The sequence below is a fragment of the Chelon labrosus genome (genome assembly GCF_963514085.1).
Source record: "Chelon labrosus genome assembly, chromosome: 10".
Taxonomy (NCBI): Eukaryota; Metazoa; Chordata; class Actinopteri; order Mugiliformes; family Mugilidae; genus Chelon; species Chelon labrosus.
The window spans coordinates 26,460,770-26,482,062 of NC_140360.1; the positions used below are offsets into that span (position 1 = coordinate 26,460,770).

General features: G+C 40.8%; 1 protein-coding gene across 1 annotated transcript in view; it reads left to right on the top strand.

The window, feature by feature from the left end:
- The window catches only part of bsna (bassoon presynaptic cytomatrix protein a), a gene marked incomplete at its 5' end in the record, with an annotated part of 141,644 nt that overhangs the window by 92,602 nt on the left and 27,749 nt on the right, over nt 1-21,293 (top strand). Inside the window, one exon of the mRNA XM_084553666.1 lies at nt 18,965-19,423. Coding sequence (XP_084409792.1) covers nt 18,965-19,423 — 459 coding nt within the window. The remainder of the gene's footprint in view (nt 1-18,964; nt 19,424-21,293) is intronic.

The window sequence follows — 21,293 nt, forward strand, 5'->3', positions numbered from 1 at the left end:
CTGTGTTTTACAGCTTTGCTGTCACTCATAAATTATTATTGCCCTCTTAAAAACTGACTGCAGGGGCTTGTGAATTTGCTGGCTCAGCTAAATCCTCTGACTGATGAAAGATGGCTCACCAATTTTGTGTAATTTTTGTGAACATGAAAAGAAACTAGTGATGCGCGATATATCGGCCGCCGATATAATATCGGCCGATATGGTCATTTTTTTACACATCGGTATCGGTCAGGTGTAAAAATAGAGCCGATGTGAACAGGCCGATAATAATTCCTGTGTATTTGATGTGTGTGCAGAGCTAGTGAGCGGAGCTGAGCGGTGCGAATGTCCTGCTCCTCGCTCAGGTGGCTGTTCAGTGGGCCGCTCCTCCGCTCAAATTCACGTCAGGCCGCTCCGCTCAATTTCGCTCCCCGCTCCACCTAAAAGTCCTCCCCCGCTGCAGCGAAATCGCTCCACGCTCGCTCCAATTTAAAAGAGGGAGAAATAACCCTATCAGTTTCCTTTCTAAAATATTTCACAAACTCCATCTTGCCATGGCAATTTTTTTGAAAATGAACGGTTTTGGTTTTATTAGGAAGAAATGAATTCTTGGTGGATTTGGGCACGCGTCAGGCTGGTGGCGTGAGCGGTATCGGAGCGGAACAGAGCGCCCGCCCCGGCCTCTAAATTAACAAGCGCTCCGCGCTCCACCAAAGTTCCATCCGCTCCGCCCCTCGCTGGCTCGCGCTCCGCTCACTAGCTCTGATAGCAGTAGCTTTCTTCCGCTGCTTAGCATTAGCTAGTTTTTCATATTCTTTGTAGGCTTCGGGATGCTTGTTTTTTAAGTGGGTGATCAAATTGGTTGTGTTGAACGATTTGACACGAGCTCCCCCTCGCATCACCCGGCCTTCACAGTCATTACATACAGCATAGCGAGGAGTCATTACATACAGCATAGGATCCTCTTCAAAGACTTTGAAAAATGACCAAACAGACGACATCTCTGCTCAACTAAAGATTTTTCAATGTTTACAGAAAACAGTATCAGTCATTTTATTTTGCTAAGTGGCTTTGGCCATTTTTTAGGCCTACTACTGTACCTTAAATATTTTTCAATGTTATCAGAATACAGTATCAGTCATTTCTGAAAATAAAATGCAAAAGTAAAAGAAAAAAATTATTTATTGATGATTAATGATTTTGATTATCATAAAAATGTGTTTCATATATATATATCGACATCGGTAAATATCGGTATCGGCCATAACAGCAATATTAACATCGGTTATCGGTATCGGCCAGAATTTTTACATCGGTGCATCACTAAAAGAAACCCCAATTATTGAATTGGAACTATAAATAGCAGTGACTTCAGGTGTTTGTGCCAAACTGTTGGTTAATCACTTCCTGGAGAAATTTGTTTATTGGAGATGCAACTGGCAAACTTTTATGATATAGTGCTTTAAATACTGTATACAGCTGTGAATCTTCATAACATGTATACCACTGCTGTATCAAACCAGGTACATTTCACTCGTTGGATGCTGCTCTCATCACTTCCTATTGATTACAGTGTCAAGGATCTTCCCGACCATGTGTGTGAATTAATGGTTATTGGTTATTGATCTGTGAGCAGCTCTCGACTTCAGTTCTTAAGACCAGAGAAAAATACAAATAAGCAAAATGGAGCAGAAACACCATCACACATTGGGGTGTGTTTTGTTAATGAAGTACTGCTAAAAGGTTTATTTGCGGAGTTCCGCTCATCTAATCTGATGGTGTCTTTACAGCCTGCCTGATTATCTATTTGGCTGATTGTGTTTCTTTCCCATTCAGGCTCCTCTGCTGCAAATGTGCAGAAACCACAAAATATGAGTTGTAGAAAATTTATATATACAGTATATATATGCAAAATGAATGCCTCTGTCCTTCTCTCTGTCTTCCTTTATTTCCCATTACTTGGTGGCCCTCGCAACAAAAGTATCCAGTTAAACCTTTCTTGCCTGCTGTATGTAAAATGAACAAACGATGGGGCCACAGGATTGACACTGACACCTAATCGATGCCTATCTGAGCTGCAGCGGCAGACAGGCAACGTGTCATCACTGCCCAGAGATGACAAATAATCACCATGTAGTGATTGTTTTGGCCCTGCAGCCACTGCAGATCGCTCGGGCAGTGAGTAGATACAAAGGACTGCACAGGATGGAGGGGAATTAAATGGAACGGCATAAATATATGTTTAGAGAAGAGGAAAGACACATTTTCGATATGAAACATTGCTTCTAAGCCGCAAGCATAGAAAGAAGATAGCAAGAGCGGGGAGTGACTGAAATCACAGGAGACTAGAAGAAAGAAAAGAAACCATTTGAGAAACACGGAACATAAAAGGAAAATAAAAGAAAAAAGAAAACAGACAAACACCAGCTGCAGTGTGATTCATCTGGAACCCCTGTCTCTCAGAGCAGGTGGATAATTCCACTGCATACTGTAAGCACGCTCCTACAGAGAGATCTGATTGGATTGGAGGGTTAAGGTCTCTGCTCGTCTATGAGTGGTGTGTGAGTTTGTGTGTGTGTGTTTACTGGTGTCTGAATACATTCTTGAATGTATCTGCAGGCATATTTTTTATGTTTAGGCAAGTGTGCGCTAAAGGTAGAGAACTTGTATTACTGGTAAATACAGCATTGCGTGAGTTGAAGTGAACCACTGCAAACATCACTTTCCAACTGCAGTGCACGCACACAACCAGATACACACAATTAATGCCTGCTGTGAAACAGGGATGTGACCATCACATTCAGATTGTGCTGTTTCACAGTGATTTCTGAGCTCTAATGCAGCATGACATCGAATGACGTCGAAAAAATTCTGACTCAGCAGCTGAAAGAACAAAGACTTTCATTGTTGCGCAGATTGGCACTTTGGTGAAGTCTGTGCTTGCATTTGTTAAAAGAGAGCTCTGCAATGGGGTCAAAAATAATTACGCTGTTTGACCCTGCTATATGTGAAGTAGATAATGGGAAAATATTATTTTTTTAAATTTAATTTATAAAAATATGTCTGGAGTATATATATAGATGGATGAACCTCTGTTACATGACCCACAGGCTTCCTGTAGAGCAGTTTTGGAGATGTGGTGGCCTAAGCTATGACCATCTTGACAGTGCTTGACTTAATGACCAAAAAAATGCAAATAGATGTAGCTTTAGTGGAACTTGCATGCTTTCATTTAGTTGGGAGAGTTATATACAAATCCATCCCTGTACAGTTGTCATTAATGGTCTATTTCATTTTAACATGGAGGTTGTTTAAGGAGAAGTGGACGTTTGCAGTTCTTGGCACTTCGGTGTTCATTTTCAGCAAGGGATGTTGCATCTTGCTCTGGAGAACAGTTAAAGGCAGTACAAGGCTAATTTTCAATAGCCATGCAGGCTAGTCAGCTATGTTCTGTAATATAATCTCAAACAAGTACTGCCACTGCAGAGTTAAACATACTGTATGTTATCATAAGGGTGACTTGACCTAGTATACTTGAAGTCCACCTGATTCCCAGCAATGATGCAGTATGAATAAGGTGTAAAGGTCAGTGTCATCCGTCCGTCAATGCATTTTTTACTTAGCTTTTTTGCAGCATGCCAGTAGTAAGGCTAATCTGTTAGGCTAATTAAGAATACTTCTTAAAGAAAGCATTATGTTTCCTTCTAAATATATAATCTGTTGCAAATTATTTGTCTATGAAAGTCATTTATAGGAGACTGGGTACAAAATAATTTAATAAACAAAAATAATGCAACAATCCAGTCTCAATTTTCCTAGCGATGTACCTGGTACTCTCTGTATTCAGACAATAGATAACTATAACATCATGTTCTGCTGTATGCACAGCTGAAGTGGTGTAAAAGGAATTACCATGAGACTGTAAATAAATAACCACATTGTAATAATAATTAATCGGAAACAATCGCTATGGCCAACTCCCAGTGAGCACCCATGAAACTGACAACTTCACTGTCACCTACCATAAGAAATCCCTGCGACACAGATGGCCTTATCTGTACCTTACATTACAAAACCTGTTGAAGTGCCCTAGAGCAAGACACTGTATTCAGAACCAGCATTGCAGACTGACCCAGATATTGTTTGGCTGCACACAAGGGAAACGGTGACTTTAGTGGCTGACTTAGCATGTTGTAAGTCAGGGTCAAAACAAACACAGAGAACAGTGAGAGGAGCCGGGGATGGAGGAGGTGAGTCAGCAGCGAAGGACGGATGACATCAACCTTTACACGCTGTCCCTGCCTGTGTGTCTCTGTGAGTGTGTTTATAGTGTGTCACTGCTAGGGAACCAGGTGGACTTACAAAGGGTGGTGTCACCCTGTTGGTCCTGTGAGGCTCACTGTTGGCGCAGATGATGTTATATTTATTACTGTCACATTAACATCAACTGAGAAACACAATTCTACTGTGTGTTTATATTCACCACAATCTTGTGGCAGTTTGTGGATAAGCCACAATATTTAATCGATCACAAAACCTTTAGTTGTCAGACATCTTCTGTCACTTTGGGCCTCTTTTACAGTGTCTATAAAAAGTAATCACCTAGTTAGATGTTTTCCCCTTTTATTGATAGTATATTTTGTGCCTGCGTCACCTAATGAAACGGGTGAAATTAAAATTCAGTTGCTTTTACAAATGGAATCAATGGTCGGTGTGCTCTGTGTTTTTTCACCAAAATTCACAATGATCTTAATGTAGCCAGGAACACTGATTAACCAGTGACTGGACCTTTCAGGCACAGGTGTCTTCACACTGCAGCCACGTGAGATATTCACTGCGCTCAGGTGATCTCCATGTGCTTATTATACTTCATATATGTTTTAATTAATTGTAAAAAATGTTTGCAGAAATCTGAGAGAAAATTTAATTGACCCACGATTCCATTTGTAAAAGCAATAAAAGGAGAATGCATCTACTGCATCATTAGGGATAAGCAACAAAAACACCTTTTCAATTATATGTCACAGGCAGGAAAGAGACAACCAATCGAAAAATATGTAATTTTCCAAATTTTGCCACCAAAAAAAGTCAAATCTTAAATTGTGTGTCCCTCTATAAACGCATACTGTACCGTATTTGCGGATTCCGTGGGGACAGGCATTTTCTTCCCAGAAACATTCAGGTTTCTGTGTGTCGTAATAACTTTATTATTGCGTCTCAAGTTGCTGGTCAGCACAATAAAAACGCAGTTTTGGCCCAGATATCTGCTTTCAGGATATTAGTAGGCTACACCAGCCGCATCAAAACAGTGGATGTTGCCCTCAGAGACAAGGTTATCACACTTTTTTACAATTAACCCAAACTAACAACATGTACCACTACAGTTAACAATTCTGTGTCTGCTTAGATGTCAAGAGAAGACATACACTTGAAATATGCAGCCAAAATATAATTACTTAGAACTTGAATTGTTTTCATGAATGCATGGATATTTTATTAATCGCAGAGTACAAATACAAAGAAATATCCTTATAGCCCAGATGGAGAGACCACGTGTGCTCCCAGTGACTTTGACAAGTCTCATGCACACCGTGTGTCACTCAGAGTCTGCATGGTGCATTTGAAAATGCCTTTAAAATACACTTTTGCATCCTTAAGTGGCAGCTTTTTGAGAGCACGCTTTTGAAAGTTTGAATTACTCAGATGTCAGGTACTGTTGCATCAGTAAACCATTCTTTTTTTATATTTTAGTGTTGATGGTGAAATAATATGGTGGCAACAACTCACAGTTGATCACTTGGAGGTAATCTCCTGAATCATAGTTCAGTTGAGCCCTAGTTCCTGATTCTGGGGGTTTAATACACCTCCTATGCTGTCATGGCTGAAGATGAAATGAGATGTTATGACGTGACAGGTACAGTTTGTGTATTCTTCCTCACTGTTTTGTACTCAGCGGCAGCAGGAGCTGTCCTGTCTGACCCTGCCATCTCTCTGCGAGCTTCACTCAGAGTTGCTCTTTTAAAAGATGGAGCTTATGTTTTTGTCTAAATGTCAACACTGAATCCGTTCTGTTCTGGGGTGGCAGTGATGCTCTTTACACACAAACACAAGCAGCGAGTACTGCGAGCACACACTTATACATCCGAGCACCCGGACATACACAACGTATATAACGCCAAAATTACACGCGTATTCATGCAAATACCAAAACACAAACACACACAGAAATCCTGGCCCCAAAGCCGTTCTCGGGCTGAGCTGCCAGTTTCATGAGGCTGAACTAATTCACTGTACACTTTTAGAAATTCCTCTCTTTTCTCTTCTCCTCTTCTCTCCTCTCTCCTCTTCTCTCCCCTCATCCTCCTCTCATCTCTCTTTCTAATTCACTAATATCCTTATCCTCTCCCGCTGCTTCCCTCTTTCAATCTGACATTTTGCCTGAGTCTCTGCCTGTGCTCTGTTTTTTTTTTCTCCTCTTTTCTTTTTCTGATCTCTCCTCCTCCATTTTACCCTCATGCCTCCTCATGTTGTCCTCACTTTTCCCACTCTCTTTCAGTCTGGCTTCGTACGTTACTCTCTATTCGCCCTCTCTGCACCACTATCATTTCTTGTACTTCCTGCAAGATGGGCAGTGTTGTGCTGAAGGTAGCACTGAACAGCAGCCAAAACTCCCACAACACCTCATATTATGGCACCGGAAAACCACTTTGGGATTGTTGAACCTATAGAAATGTGGGATATGAAAAAAAGACTGAATGAATTTAAAGACATGGGGTCCAACGCATAATTTTGATTGAAGGGAAAGTGGCTAAATTTACCACAAAAAAAGTTTTTACATAGCTTCAAGTGAAGTCAACTGAGTCAACATCAGTGGAGGAAGAAGACTACTAAGTACTGCTGAAGCTCAGTGTGGTGGCCCTGGGCATCACCATCTTGGCAGTGCCTGAGTCCACCTAACTCCTTAAGAAAGAGAGAAATTGTAGGTGTAGAGGCAGTTGAGTGACACCCAGATAGAGAGCTAGAAACCAGAGTCGGCACCCACCTGTCACACCCTGCTAATTTTGCTTTTTAACTGTTTTAACAGGTGATTTAAATAACATAACGCATACAGGAATTGGAGGAAAAGTTGCATTATGGGCTCTGTGGGAACCTACAGAGAAGGGTACGCTTGGAATGTGTGATGGTTTCCATGCACGTGCCATAACTGTCAGGATAGACAAGATAAGAAGACTTGATTAACACCTAGTAACCATCTCTGGTGAAAAACAACTCCATATATGGCACTGGGGAACCTTGCCCTTCCTCTGGCTTTTACACAGAATTAGCAAATACTTATAGGTTCATCTAAACAGAGACACAGCAGGCTCTGAGTCTCTCACCATCTCTTTCCTTCTCTCTTCCTGCAAAAAAAAACTGTGTTTCTCACCTCTCTGTACTGAAGGAAGCTAAAGTTTCCGCAACACTGTATCCCTGTTTCTGTTGCATGGCTTTATAGATTTCTTTTTAATAATTAATAAAGAGCCCCATAAACTGAGTTTATGGGGCAGAGGTACAGGTTTGATTACAGCCTGCAGTCTTTGGAATGTCATCCCCTCATTCTCACCCCATATCTTTCAGTCTCTCTCTACTAGTAACTAGTAGCTAGTAAGCAATCAAATAAAGGCACAAAAGGCCAACACCAGTTGTGGCGTTCATTTTGGACATTTTCTTCTCTTCACTACAGACTAATCAGACTTTGCTTTGTCATATTACAAAAGTGGATATGGACTGTAGTATTTCCTATAGAACATGTTACTTCTGGTGTTTCTATTTTGACTGTATTGAGTCATCTGAATTGTTCTTGGCGTAAACAATGAGACCAGAGCAGAGAGGTTCTTATTTTCTTCTCTCCTTCAGTTTACCTTCAACACCCTCTCATTTAGTTCCCTTCAATCATTCTGTTTTCTGTTGTTTTTTTTCCCTCTTCCGGGCGACACATCTTCTCTCATGTCCACCCCCACTTCCACTTACTTTCCATTTCTCAGCCTCCTCATCCCTCCCCTTCCATCTCACTTGCTTCGCAGCGGAAGACTTTCCCTCTCCTCTCCTTGCTCTAAGCCCTCAGCTAAAATTTCCTCAAGATTTTTTTCCCCTCCCTTTCTAGCATCTGTCTGATCATGTCTGTTTCTTCACCCTGCGGGATGAGCCAGCAATCTCGCCTACCCATAATGCTCCCTGTCCAAGCGAGGCCTGCCTCCTGCACTTCAAAGTACACACTTCGGCACTTCAAAGTCTGCGGTCTTTCTCATACTAAAACCAAGGCCAGATCAATTAAATCCTAATAATACCCAACAGCCTCACCACCGCTGAGGATGAGGTTCAAACCTGGGTGCACACGGTAAGGCAAAGAATTTCAACTTTACAGACTTTTAGGTCCCCAAAGAGGCAATTTGGTTTGCAGCTCTGGGGATAAAAACAAGAAAAACAGGACATGTACCTTTAAGGTGTCTAAGAATAGAAGTGCAGCTTGCTGAAACGTTGGTCACATCGTGAGTCAAGAATACAGAAACCTAAGTGCTTTAGTACATTTTTAAAATAGCGCAATGTTTTTTTGTTTTAAGTTATTCAAGTGTAAGAAATGTAGTCACTCTGACTTCAAAATCTTCAGATAAGGCTTGTTTCTGTAAGCAGTCTTCAGTGAAGTTAGTATGTTGTTAGTTGTTGCTAACATATTAACAGACAATTGCTCAGTTACCCACATCGAACACGGAGCAACTAAAGCTGTTAAATCTCGTTCTGTGCATTCACTTTTCTCTTGCTCTTCGTCTCTGTCACTTCCTGTGAATGTTAATTTTCCAAGCAGTGGGTAACTTTGCCCATTCGCCCAATAGCTATAGTACGCTGAACTTGCTTGCAGAATGAACTCTAACATATGTGCCTTAAAACTAAAAACTCTTAACCAAAAATGGCTGAAAAACCGTGTCTGTAGACTGGTGATAAGTTTCAGCAGACCTTTTTATATTTTGGCACTGGATTTTCCCAGGACAAAAACACAATATAACAGCTGTAGAAGTTAGCTGACTTATTTGCCTTTTGCTTGTTGAACCAGTGGTGAGAGCGCTGGGCCAACTGTAGAGCTGCCCTGTTTTGCTTCTGGCTGACTGCCATCCTGTTACTGCAGGAGTCAAAATCCCTGCTGTGTGTATGCACGTCCACATTCGCACGTATGCATGCACAAACTCTTTCAGGGAAACACACACTTGGACTGCTTAGAGGGTACTGTTTTCCCCTGTGCTTTATTGGAATGGGATTTATTTGTGTGTGTATTTGTCCTTCAGTTTCAAAGAGACAATGAGCCTGTTAAGATTAGCTTGGGACACATTTGTGGGTCAAACACTGACACCATGCATTTGGCCTGTGTCCACCTACCAACCAGAAAGAATTTTGTCTCAAAGGTTGCTTGTCACAGTCAGGTCACTGGTTCAAATCCCTGACCTGTATATGTAAAAGCAGACAAGAAAACCTCAAAAGCACAAAGTCAAACGAGTGTTAAGGACGGTACTTAACCTCTATCCACTGCGCTGAAGCTGCTCAGAGGGTATAAGGCACTGGTTGTAGAACCCGGTGGTGGTAAAACTGAGCCAGTGGTCTTGGTCCTCTGTTCCTTGTTCACAAACCTCATTACTACAGTATGTAGAAATATATAAAAAAAAAACAAGACTCAAAGACAAACAGGATTAATTGTTTGCAATCTGTATCTTCTTCCTACAGGGTGAATGTGGGGAATTATTATTGACTGTTCCATGGGCCTCTTTATAATCCACTATAATGAGTCATCATCCATCCATGGCAACAGAAGTAATTTGTGCAACAGCAGCTAGGTGCTGTTGTCCGGTGAATGTCAGCACATGGATGCATGTGAAGAAATGAAAAATGCTGTCTTTTTTGGATGGAGACAGTTTCCTCAAACATGCTTTACTCGCTGCATTCAAAAGTCTTCAGACAACCATCATTTTAAATCAAATATGCCTCAACAGTAGAATATTCGTACATGTGTTCTCCTGGGATGTCTGAAATCATCCAGATGGACCGTTTTCACAGATTTGGATTTATCAGAGTATACAACGTGTAAGAGTTAGCAACAACACTAATGATGCCTCCAAACCAATGTATGTGCAAACAAGCAGTGACAGAATTCATTCATTTTATTATTCACACCTGTCCTTTACAGACTAAACAATTCTAACTAGTGTACTGTATTCAACCTCTGGCACTGACACAGAAATGAGTACAAGGGCGGCTGCTTTAAAATGTGATTAGACTCTCTGAGATTAAGAGAGGAGTCACTGGAATGTTACACTCAGTAGAAGTCGCCAATGTAAGTCCACAGTTCCCAAACCCCGCAGTTTCTGTGCCACTCTTAAAGTGGCCCATCCCTTGAATGCACCATAGAGTCATAGTTTCTCATCAAAGAAACATATTTCCCAAATCTCCATTCATGCATTACTATTCCTTTAATGTTCATGTTATTATTTTCAGATATGTCTGCTTGTTGCATGTTCAGATAAAAGATGATTCATACTTTTGCAGCTCTGTGGTGAAGCTATTTCAGCCCCTTGACTCACAACAGATGCAGATTATTGGTGCCTCTTTGTCTGAGGGTTTAATCTGAAATGAGATTATAATGGTCGCAGTCATAGCTCCAGCTAACGTCAGAGTTCATCATTGTGGCAGCTATAAATCCTCAACATATGCTAATGAGATCCTCCTACAGAAGCCCTCCCGGTATCAGCAGAGGAAAGAGGTGGGCACATCCTCCTTGCCTGGGTTTCATATTGGATCTGTGGCTGGCTGGCTGGCTGGCTGGCTGGCTGGCCGGAGACAGGAAGTATGCAAGGAGGGAAAAAGATGACAGTGTAATCTGGGCAATAAAACATAATGTGTAACCGTTAAGACAAACACACATATACACTGTGCCCACTCCTCTGCCTCTCACAGCAAGGTTACATAATTAAAGAGTCTCCATTGTGATGGAAAAATGGGAAGAGGAGTTTTTTTTTAAATATCTGTGAAATGGAAATGAAACCTGTTTGGGTTATATAACCAGAAAAAAGAAAAGAGATTCTCCTTTTGCTCTTGTAATTTGTCCCCCACCTCTCTCTTCTCCTCTTTTATACTTCCTGCCCTTCTCTAATTTATTTTCCTATTTCCTTGCCCTCCTTTTTTCCACCTCCAGCTTTAATTCTTCTCCTTTCTCTCCTCCTTAAGCTTCAATCCTCTTCTTTATCCTCTCCTCCACTTCCTGTCCTGGCCTTGTAACTGTCCTTAAAATGCTGTACATCACTCTCATCCCTCTAAAGTGCACATGTAAATCTCTGCTGTACACCTGATTGGTTTGTTGTATAAGTCTGAGCGCACAGGTCGGGATTTTAGTTAAAGCATTTCCAAAACTGGACAAAACTTGTTTGAAAACTTGTTTTATAAGCATAGTGAACATACCTTCCAAGCCACATTATAACCAAAAATCTAATAGTATTTAATTTACCCGAGAAGTTGTTGGAAACATTTTAATTCAGTCTCACATACTTCTAAAAAGAAATTGGTTTGGTTTGTCCTTTACGCTCAGTTCACTTTAGCATGACCACAATCACATTTTTACATTTCTGTAAAATAGTTCTACACTGATTATTAATCAGACTTTGGGGCTGGCATAGTTGAAAAAAATCCATCTGAGAAGCTTATAGAGGAAATGTCTATTTAGCTTTTAGAGGGAATGCATATAACTCCAAGGACCAGATCACTTTTGATATAAGAGCCGTCCTGGGTGTTCTGATCACAAGTGGTCCAGTCTAACATCTGTTAACACCGAAACAAATGTGTCTTGAATGACCGCTTGTGGTCCCGATATGCAAATAAACACCTATATCTGACATTGGACGAGGGACCTCGAGAGGACATAGCTGTGGAGTAGATGAACAAATTGGTGTGTATGGTATGTATGTATGGTGTGTGGTTGTATGAATCAGTACTATAATTAGCGTGCAAGTGAAAATACCTCAAAATTGTATTTAAGCACAGTAAATATATAGCAAATCTACGTAGTTACTTTATCCACTGCACAGAAGGTAATACTACACGTGTGCTATTTACAGAGTCTCCTCTTACTCTTTTATTACATTCATTTTCTGTGCAGTTGTTTCCAACGCATGAAATATTAATGACGGACAGCAGGCAGGGAGAGAGGGATAAGTTAGAGAGGAATAAAGTTGGGTACGCCAAGAAAACAGAAGAGAAGAAATAAAACTGTAAAGAGGAGACAGAGCTCCAGAAGGAGGACTTAAGAAGGAGACAGAGAACAAGAGTGAGTAATTCTGACAATGGCAGACGGAGAGGGCTGCTGTTTGTTGTCATATAGAAGTGAGTCTGCTCACCTGCAATGACAGAAGTGATGCAACCTGTACGCTGAGAGGTAAAACCTGGCTCTAAACTCACACAGAGGAGTTTGGCTTCAAGACTGAGGAAATGGAGGAAATAGTCATAAATGATATGTCTGAAGGAAACACAGTATTTTATTGTTGTTTACATTTTTAGTATTTTGTTTAAGTGTTGGTTTTTTTACAATTCAATAGGCAGAAATAAGAAGTTTTCAATATTAAGTAGACTTTCAGGTTCCCATCAGAATGAACTTTTAATCAACATTTTATCATTGTAGAACAACATTCCCATCACCTTCAGTTGTACCTTATGATTAGTTATAAACTGTAAACACCAGCACACTAACATGCTAAGTTACAGTGGAGAAAGGGGTAAACACAATATGTGCTAGACATGAGCATGCCATTGCTCACATGCTTACATCAGCATTTAGCTCATTGCACCGCTGTGTCTAAGTGGTTATAGCTGTAAGGGGACACATATGTTGCCACAGTGGAAACAAACAGTGTCTGTGGTGTGCTGTTTTTCAGTCTGCTGCAAGTACACAGCTCAGCAGATTCTGTGTGTACTTCTCAAGTGAACTGACAGGTCCATTCATCAGTCATGACCTGCTGTAATTGTTGAGTTGAGTCTTTGACCAGAGTTTAAAACGTATTGCTACAGGGATGTTTCACATTAGGTGTGAGGTTGTCATGGTGATGATGATGGTGAGGATGAAGAATATTGCTTTAAAATGCAGCCACTGAAAGGCAGGGCTGGACTGGCCAATGATAGCATCAAAAGGTGTCCTGGTTCAGTGACCTGGCCAGCTGATTTACCCAAAGTGTCAGGCCAGTACTAAAAAGAAAATGGAAAGGGTAAATCACAGTAAAGCTGACATGAGGCAGCTACAGCCACCCAGTACTGTAGACTGACAGACCTTCACCTCTCACTGCCTGTCATCACACACAAGTGGTGGCATGAACGCAACACATCAAGTCAATAATCAGTGTGTGTGTTATGGCAGGGCAGATGAAACAGTGGAGAGGGAGCCCTGGTGGATATTGTAGTTCTTCTAAAAGGCATAAACAGTAAAAAGAAGATGTGTTTTAACCAAACTAGTGTGTCATGAGTGAGTGTAAAGGGCTGGTCTGTCATGAATGTGTGCTGTGCTTGCATTAGGCTGGCCCCACTGAAAGGTTTGCATGTTGCTTCACATCAGTAAATCAACCCCTTTAACCCAAACAAGACCAAAATCAGGGCTGGATACTTCTGTGACTGAATATACATATATTTTTTAATAGTGGCAAGAGTCTAAAAACACGGTCACTGCTTTCCTGGCCTTGAATGTTATTTAGCATTCATTTTGCCTTGTTGCTGCTGACTGATGCATTTTGTTTCTGAACCTTTTGTTCATGAATTTACATTTTACATGAGAAAGACATTTTGAAGTCATCTTTTTTTACTGTCAGACTTTTACACACTGCCTTCAGACCTGTCTATATACGTACTACTAACGTACGCGGGAAATTTGAAGTTTGAAAATTTCTACAAAAATTAAATGGCTGTATATTTCATTTGTTTCCTCTTCAATATCAGGACAGCTGACACATACATGGCACAGGACATATTACTAACATTTCACATATTCTCGTCCGTACGCCCACCGTCATCCTGTATGGCCTCTGTGAAACACAAGAACTGAAAGTTGTTGGCAGTGCCATACAGTTACTGATATAGAAATTGAGATTCCAATAAAGCACATCAAGTGAAGCGATTTAGTGTATCAATGTCACTTTGCTGTATCAGTGACATCAAATTGTTTTTATAAACCTCTTCCATCATCATCAGCAGCACCTGTCTCATGTCTACTTTGGTTGGCTGCCACTTCCTCCCCTGGATCTTCATCTGTCCGTCTCAACTCTCCTCTGCCCCCACTTGAAGCCAGTTATATCAGACTCAGCAGGGAGCCACGTTACTAGAGGCTGAGCTGCATTAGTGTGTATGTGCACGCACTCACGTGCACATGTGGTGTCATTCACGTCCCCATCTTTCCTCCCTTCCACCCAGTGGGCTTTTCCTCTCTGCTTCTCTCCTCATCCTTTCCCTCCTTGTGCTTGTCATCCCTCTATCCTTCTGGTAAGCCTTAAGCTACACAGGACTCCTCCATTTTGCATTGATGTGAACTGTGTGTCTGCATTCGTGCATTTCTGTAAGGATGAGTGTATGCATGCTGCAGTGGAGTGCAGCCTAAAGCGGCAGCCAGTGCTAGGGAAGTGTGCGCTCGAGCAGAACAATGGCATTCTGGGTAAAAATAGCCCTGGCTCTGTTGGAAGGAGAGAAAAGGAGACTGAGGGTGGCAGGCAAGGAGGAGAGGGAGGAGAAGAGCTGAGAGGAAGGGGAAGATGGAAGTTGAGTGAGTGTGTGGTGAAAAGAGAGATGAGAGAAACTGCAAGTGCAAATGTGTGAAAGTAAAACGGCAAGAAAAAAACATGAGAATGACTCATGTGAAGCTGACAGAGGGACTTTTAAAGGAAAGGATCTCGTCTCCGGAATTGACTGATTGCAATTTAATGACCATTTGTACATATTAAAGTTTGAAATTCAGGCTTCCAATCCAACATCTCAGCTCACACTATGACATGTCATGTCATTTATGAACCAGTTGAGGATTTAACCAGTTTTACCGCTTTGCTGTTTTCTTTTCCCTCTAGTTGTTAATATAGGAGTTAAGTGGGAGGCAGTGAGATTGTTGCTGAAATTACCAGAGCCATTCACTTAGCAAACCTTGCATAAATATGATACAGTTTTAACTCAAGAACAGTTCTTAACAAATAACTTTTTGTTACTGGTGTGTAATTGTATGTCCTGCATTTGAGGATTCTGAGGGTGTCCTGTGGTGTCTGGCAACAGAATGTTGTTAGTGGGGGCCTTTGGGTCCTATGGGTTGAGGGGAGGGGTCTCTGTGGATCATCCCACAGACACTTGATCAGTTTGGGATCTAATGAATTTGGAGGTCAGGTCAACACCTTGTGCTGTTCTTCATGTTTTTTAATTTGTTCCTAAACCGTTTTTGTGTGTGTCTGTGTCAGGCTGCATCCTGCTGGGGATGGCTGCTGCCATCAAGGAGTGTCATTGCTATGGGGTGGGGGTGCCTGGTCTGGTCTAAGTGGGTGCTACATGTCTAAGTAACATCCACATGAGTTTCAGGTTCAGCAGAACCTTGGATTGTTACAAGATGGTCAATGGTATTTACTTCATATGTGGCAAATAAACGAAAGGCATTTCCTGTCCTTTCCTAATGATAGTGCAAAAAGAACCCCAGCGAGGTAGAGTAAGAGGAAATCTGACAATGCTCAGTGGATTTTAAAAGGGCCGACACTTTGAAAGAAAGAGAACGGGAGCGAGAGAGAGTGTCTGAATGCATAATGTGCTGCAGAAGGAAACCAGCAGATGAAAAGAAAAACGGCTGCACTCTACAAGGAGAATTACGACCGATGGAGCATTTTAGTGAGCGTTATTGACTGGGGCAGAAGGGCCAGATTGTTTGCGCTATGTAGGTTAAGTGGGCACCGCTGGGGTACTCTGCGGGACGGCACACATACACACACGCACACACGACCACGCACATGTGATGTTAGTTGTAGGCTTGAATGTGGCCTCTCTGGAAAAGGAGGGAATGAGTTCATACTACAGTACAAAGGTGATTCAACAGTCTCGCATACAGCTGTTCAGTGTAGCGCTTAAGGACATGTACGCACAAAGAGACGCATTTCACTTCACTTCAGAGGACATTATACTGACTTATATTTGCTCATTCTTCTTTATATAATTATTTTAAAACATTCAAATGAGACATAAATAAACCTCACTGATGCTGGGCTGTATGATTTTAAGCTGCATATAGTCATCACTGTATCTGCTTTGTGATAAATGAGATATCAATCCCTTTTATTTACAGTTAGTGCTGAAACTGTAAGTCAGTCCACAGATGGTGCATGGTGTTGGTCTTGGTGTGATTGTCACCACTGCATGTGTGTAAATCATTGATCCTTTGTGTTTAGCTTCTTTTTACTCTCATTCATGAAAAAAAATCATAATTTAGTTTTTCTGCTTTTCTTTTCTTTCTGCCTCCTGCAGCTTTTATTACTCTTCATAATAAACAACTGTACCTATTCAAAGGATTTAATGGTGTTATATTTGTCTGTCTTGACTGGATATAACAGGTAATAGAGTCCACTGCTAGGTCCAAAACGGCATTAGTCCCCGTGGTCTCTGAGGGAGATGGAGTCTTTTGTATGACACCTAATCACTAATAAACTCTCAGAGGGATTCAGAGGAAGACAGAGAGGGAGCCAGATAAAAGAGGCTCAAGAAGGAGGAGGGCTGTAAAAGACAGAATGAGCAGGAGAGGGGAGCTACAGCGGAAAGAGGGTTTGGGGAGTTTTGTGTAGAGTGAAAGAGAGAGGATTTGATGAGTGGGTGGAAAAGAACATAGATGGTAGATAAGTGTTGAAGAGGGAGGGCTGCGGCTGTCAATTATTCATTACATGAGTAATACAGCTGCTTTTCAGCTCCAAATAGCATTAGCTGTCCTGCATGGAGACAAACTCACAGAGAATACACAGAAGGTGCTGGTGGTGTGCAGGGAGAAAAAAGGATTATTATTACATTAATAAGAATAATTAAATAACAGATTCAATTTAGTCAAAGGATTGTATTATTATATTAACCAAAGAAACCTTTTTCTTACTACTGAGTACAGGAAACTCACTCTTGTAGTATTTCTGTCCTCACCTATCCTCACCTATCAAGCAGTTGGCGCTGAACCGTGACATTTCTTCCACAATCTGAAAATAACATAATAATATGACTCACTTGAGTAATAACCCTAAAGCAAGTTATCATCCAAAGCATTCTAATGAGTTCCAGCTGATTGTTTTGTTTGTTTTCCAGGCTCAACTTTGTTGTTCTGTGTCACTCTCACAGCCTCATTTCCAGTAACAGCAAATGGCTGTTTTCACTTAAAAACTCAACAAAACCCTTCAGCATCAAAGGGTAGACAGGTGCTGTATGCAGCTAGCTGGTGAACATAGTGAAGCACAGAAAAAGGCAGTACAACCTGAACAGCTCTGCAAGTGTGTGACTGATAAATGTGTGGTTTAAGGGAGAAAAACAGTTTTAGAAAATCTACATTTACACCCTTGGTTCAGTGGCATATAAATATCTTCTTTATGGAATTTGGAGTTTTGGACCATCAAAAGTGGTTCAAACAGGGATGACGTCTTCATTTATTGCAGGAGGGTCGACCACAGATTACTCAAAGACTAGAAACTTATCCATCAGCTTTCATACTTAGAGTGTTCAAGGTTTGTTTCAGTTACATTAGGCGGTCTGTTATTGTATATCATCTCTAATTAAATTTTAATGTCTGTAGATGAAGTGCTTGTCTTCATCTGTTTAACCATGATGACTGTCAATTGGAGTGCATGGTCAGTTCTCTTGAAGCTCTTTTTTTTTTTTTTTTTTTTTTTTTCTTCAAAAAAGGCCTAAAGTTGTAATCCAGATATGTTGATTTGGAATCTAACTAATAACAGTTTAAAGTGCTATAGTAAATGTTATATGGCATTTTTATGTTGCCTCTAAAGTTTTAGCAGCTGTCCTACTATTGGTAGAAACAGAACCAAATACATTACATTACATTAGATACATTTAACTTACTTACTTACTTACTTTCAGTCCGTGTGTGTGCTCTTGTGTGCGCATCACTGTCTTAATTGTTTGTCCCTCGGTCTCATGGTGTATGAAGTCGTGTAAGTGGAGTTGATGTGATGAAAATAGGGTGTAGCTGTCAGAGTGACTTGGCCTTTTAGAAACGTGTGTCAGCTCAGCTTAGCCTGCTGCCGCTCTGACAGCTCTGTCTGGAAGTAAGATTTTCAGAATTTACTCCGTACGTGCATGCGTGTGTGTGTGTGTTTAGCGTTGGTTCCATCAAGCTGTGGGGACTAATTCTTCACGGACTATTATTGTTGTAGTGGGGTCCTTTTTGCCGGGCCCCATTACTTGTTGAGTGTCAAGGCATGGTTTTAGGATAAAGCTTACAATTAGTTATGGCTGAGGTTGGAAGGTCCTCACGAATGTAGTAGTAGTAGTATTTAGTCTCATTTAAATCAAGGAACTGAAAGAGAACACATCTTATTGGTATAATGTGTTGAGTTAAATGGCATTCTATTTACACACAAACCTTGGAGCTATTTCCACCAGCAACATATAATTCAAATGCTCGAAACAATAGCTCTTCTAATTGTATATTTGTGACAGCAAGCCTCCCTGATTGCGTCATGCAGCCCTCAGTGCCTTAATAAGACATTTCTCATTTTGAGCTTATTATTGACGCTATAGCACAACCTTTTGTAAGCATTGAACTCACAACATGAATTTGTATACATTTGATATGTGACATGATAAATGTGCCTACAAATATGTTTTATGGACTGTATCCTGTAATAGTTTAATAATAAATCATTACCATGCCGGAAAACAGCCCACTTGTCATTAACCATCTTTGTTTTTTGTCATCTCTGTGTTGCAGAAAAAGGAGTGGTTATGTCTCAACTGCCAGACCCAGCGCCTCATGTCCGGAGGCGGTCTCGACGATCCTCCTCTTCCAGTTCCTCATCCGTCTCCCAAGCACCAGCCAATGGGCTCACCTCGTCACCAGACGCCAAGCAGTCAGCAAAGTCCTCTCCACAAACCTGCCACTCAGCAGGGGCCCAAGTCATCCCAGCCCCAGACACAGAAACCACAGGCGGGAACTGGTGTTAGCGGGCCCTTTACACCAACGGCTGCCAAACAACCAACTGACGCCAAGACCACAACACCAGTTACAGCGCCAGTACCAACTACAGAGACACAGAAACAGCCAAAACCCACAGAGGTGAAGCCCAAGACCGAGCCTGAGAACCAAACTGCCAAAGAGACCAAACCCTCACAGAAGAAAGGAGAGCAGATCACACCGATCAAGGAAATAAAGAAATCCAGGCATTATGACGTAAGTCAGATTGTTTTTAAAAGTTTGATGTGGTTCAGAGCTCTTTTCTGTATGTTAAACAATGGAAGAGTACCAAAAGTTGATATAAATAGTGAAATGGTTTTACAACATAAATGTGTGCCAATTAAATATTGCACTACCTGAAAATCAAGTAAAGCAAAATATAACAAATTGACTGACTTTTTGTGGATATTTTATTGGAAACCATTGTGTAACATACAGGCATATGTACAAGAAATTACAGTAAGTATGCAGGTTATGTTATGTAACAATGTATGGCTGCGTCAGTGTGACTCCGCTTCACATTTACATTGTTTTTCCATCAAGCATAATGAGCTTCTGCTTTTGTTCAGTGCCAGAAAATTGTAGACTAAAGGATTTTGCCAATGGTGAACCTCCAACCCGTGGTGGTGGTGAACCTAATGTCATGGCTTTATCAATCTAGGGACCAAAAGTCCTAGCCTCCATTGCACTGGCTTGAGGCTTTGTTAAGACGTCTAGCAAATCATTTATTTGTTAAATCACGTCTTTAGCACAGACTGTACATGCTGTATTTGCAAGTGATCATATTAGATTTGTGACATATCCAACCTATTTGCATGGGCTGCTGTATTAAAAATGTAGGCGTAGAGTAAGCAACTAGCAACACAGGTGTCCATCTTTCTAGACGTTGTTGCATGCCTCGCTACAAGTGACACAACAGGCACTTGTGTCAGAGAAATGCAATTTTACTCTATTATTTATTTAATTAAATGTGTCCAGACTTCAGACTAAAATCTGTCAGGGTACATTCTGGACAGATCTGGCCTGGCAGTCAGAACAAGGCCTAAGACAGTCTAAAGTTAATGGAGTTGAGGCTACATTTCTCAGGTTTAAATATGGTGTTTGTTTGGAGATGGCCAGTGGGATTGTAGAGCACTTACGGTAATGAATGCTAGGTGTTTTCAACTTAATGTGATGGAAGAAATATCTATCAGCAGTCAGTGTGTACAACTATGTCAGTCACACCCATGCCTTCATGCTTGTTGCCATATTTCAGTTGATATTTTTCATGAATGTAGCCAGGCAGCAAGCTAGCTGTCTAAGAAGAACCCTAACCCATTTACAGCTCACACTGGCTGGCTGTTTTTTTCTGCTGGTGGAAAAGGTCATAAACGATCACAACACCAGACTGATTTGTACTGCTGAACAAATCCAAGAAATGGATGGTGATTCAGAGGTCTGGAAGCCGACTAATGCTTAGCACAAAAACATACGCTCTTCAAACTGTTCAAAATTTAACTACGAGGTTTAATAACAGGACTACAGCAGCATCTTGGGGCCATTATTTCTGCTTTGAATATGGCCTAAATTATATGCATTTTTGCAAAACCTTTTGTTTTGTAAAAACACATGCAATAAAGGTAACACTAATGCAAACTTCCATTTTTATGACGAAGATAATTTTAATGAGAGTTTGGCTTCTTTCCTTTGAAAATTAAGAAAGTATGGGTGTCAAGTTGCCCATTATTACAATTAATAAACACATATATACATAAATACAATTATATATACATATATATACACATACAATTATTTAAAAAATTGAAGGTTTTATGATAAGGTATATATATGTATAACGTTTAGATACTTTGAGGTTCATACTGGTATTATAATCCTTTTTTCTACAATCAAATGGTAATATTTGGGGATTACTTGCGGAAATGTTTTATTGTTGTTTAATTTTTTTACCTACTATGTTTAAATATAAAAATATTTTCTCCCGTTGGTCTCCCATGATTTTATTTTCCTCTGTAGCATTTCTTGTTCAGTTGGGTCATAACGCTTCTTGACGTTTGTGCTCTTTACCTCTTTATGTAAAACTTGATCT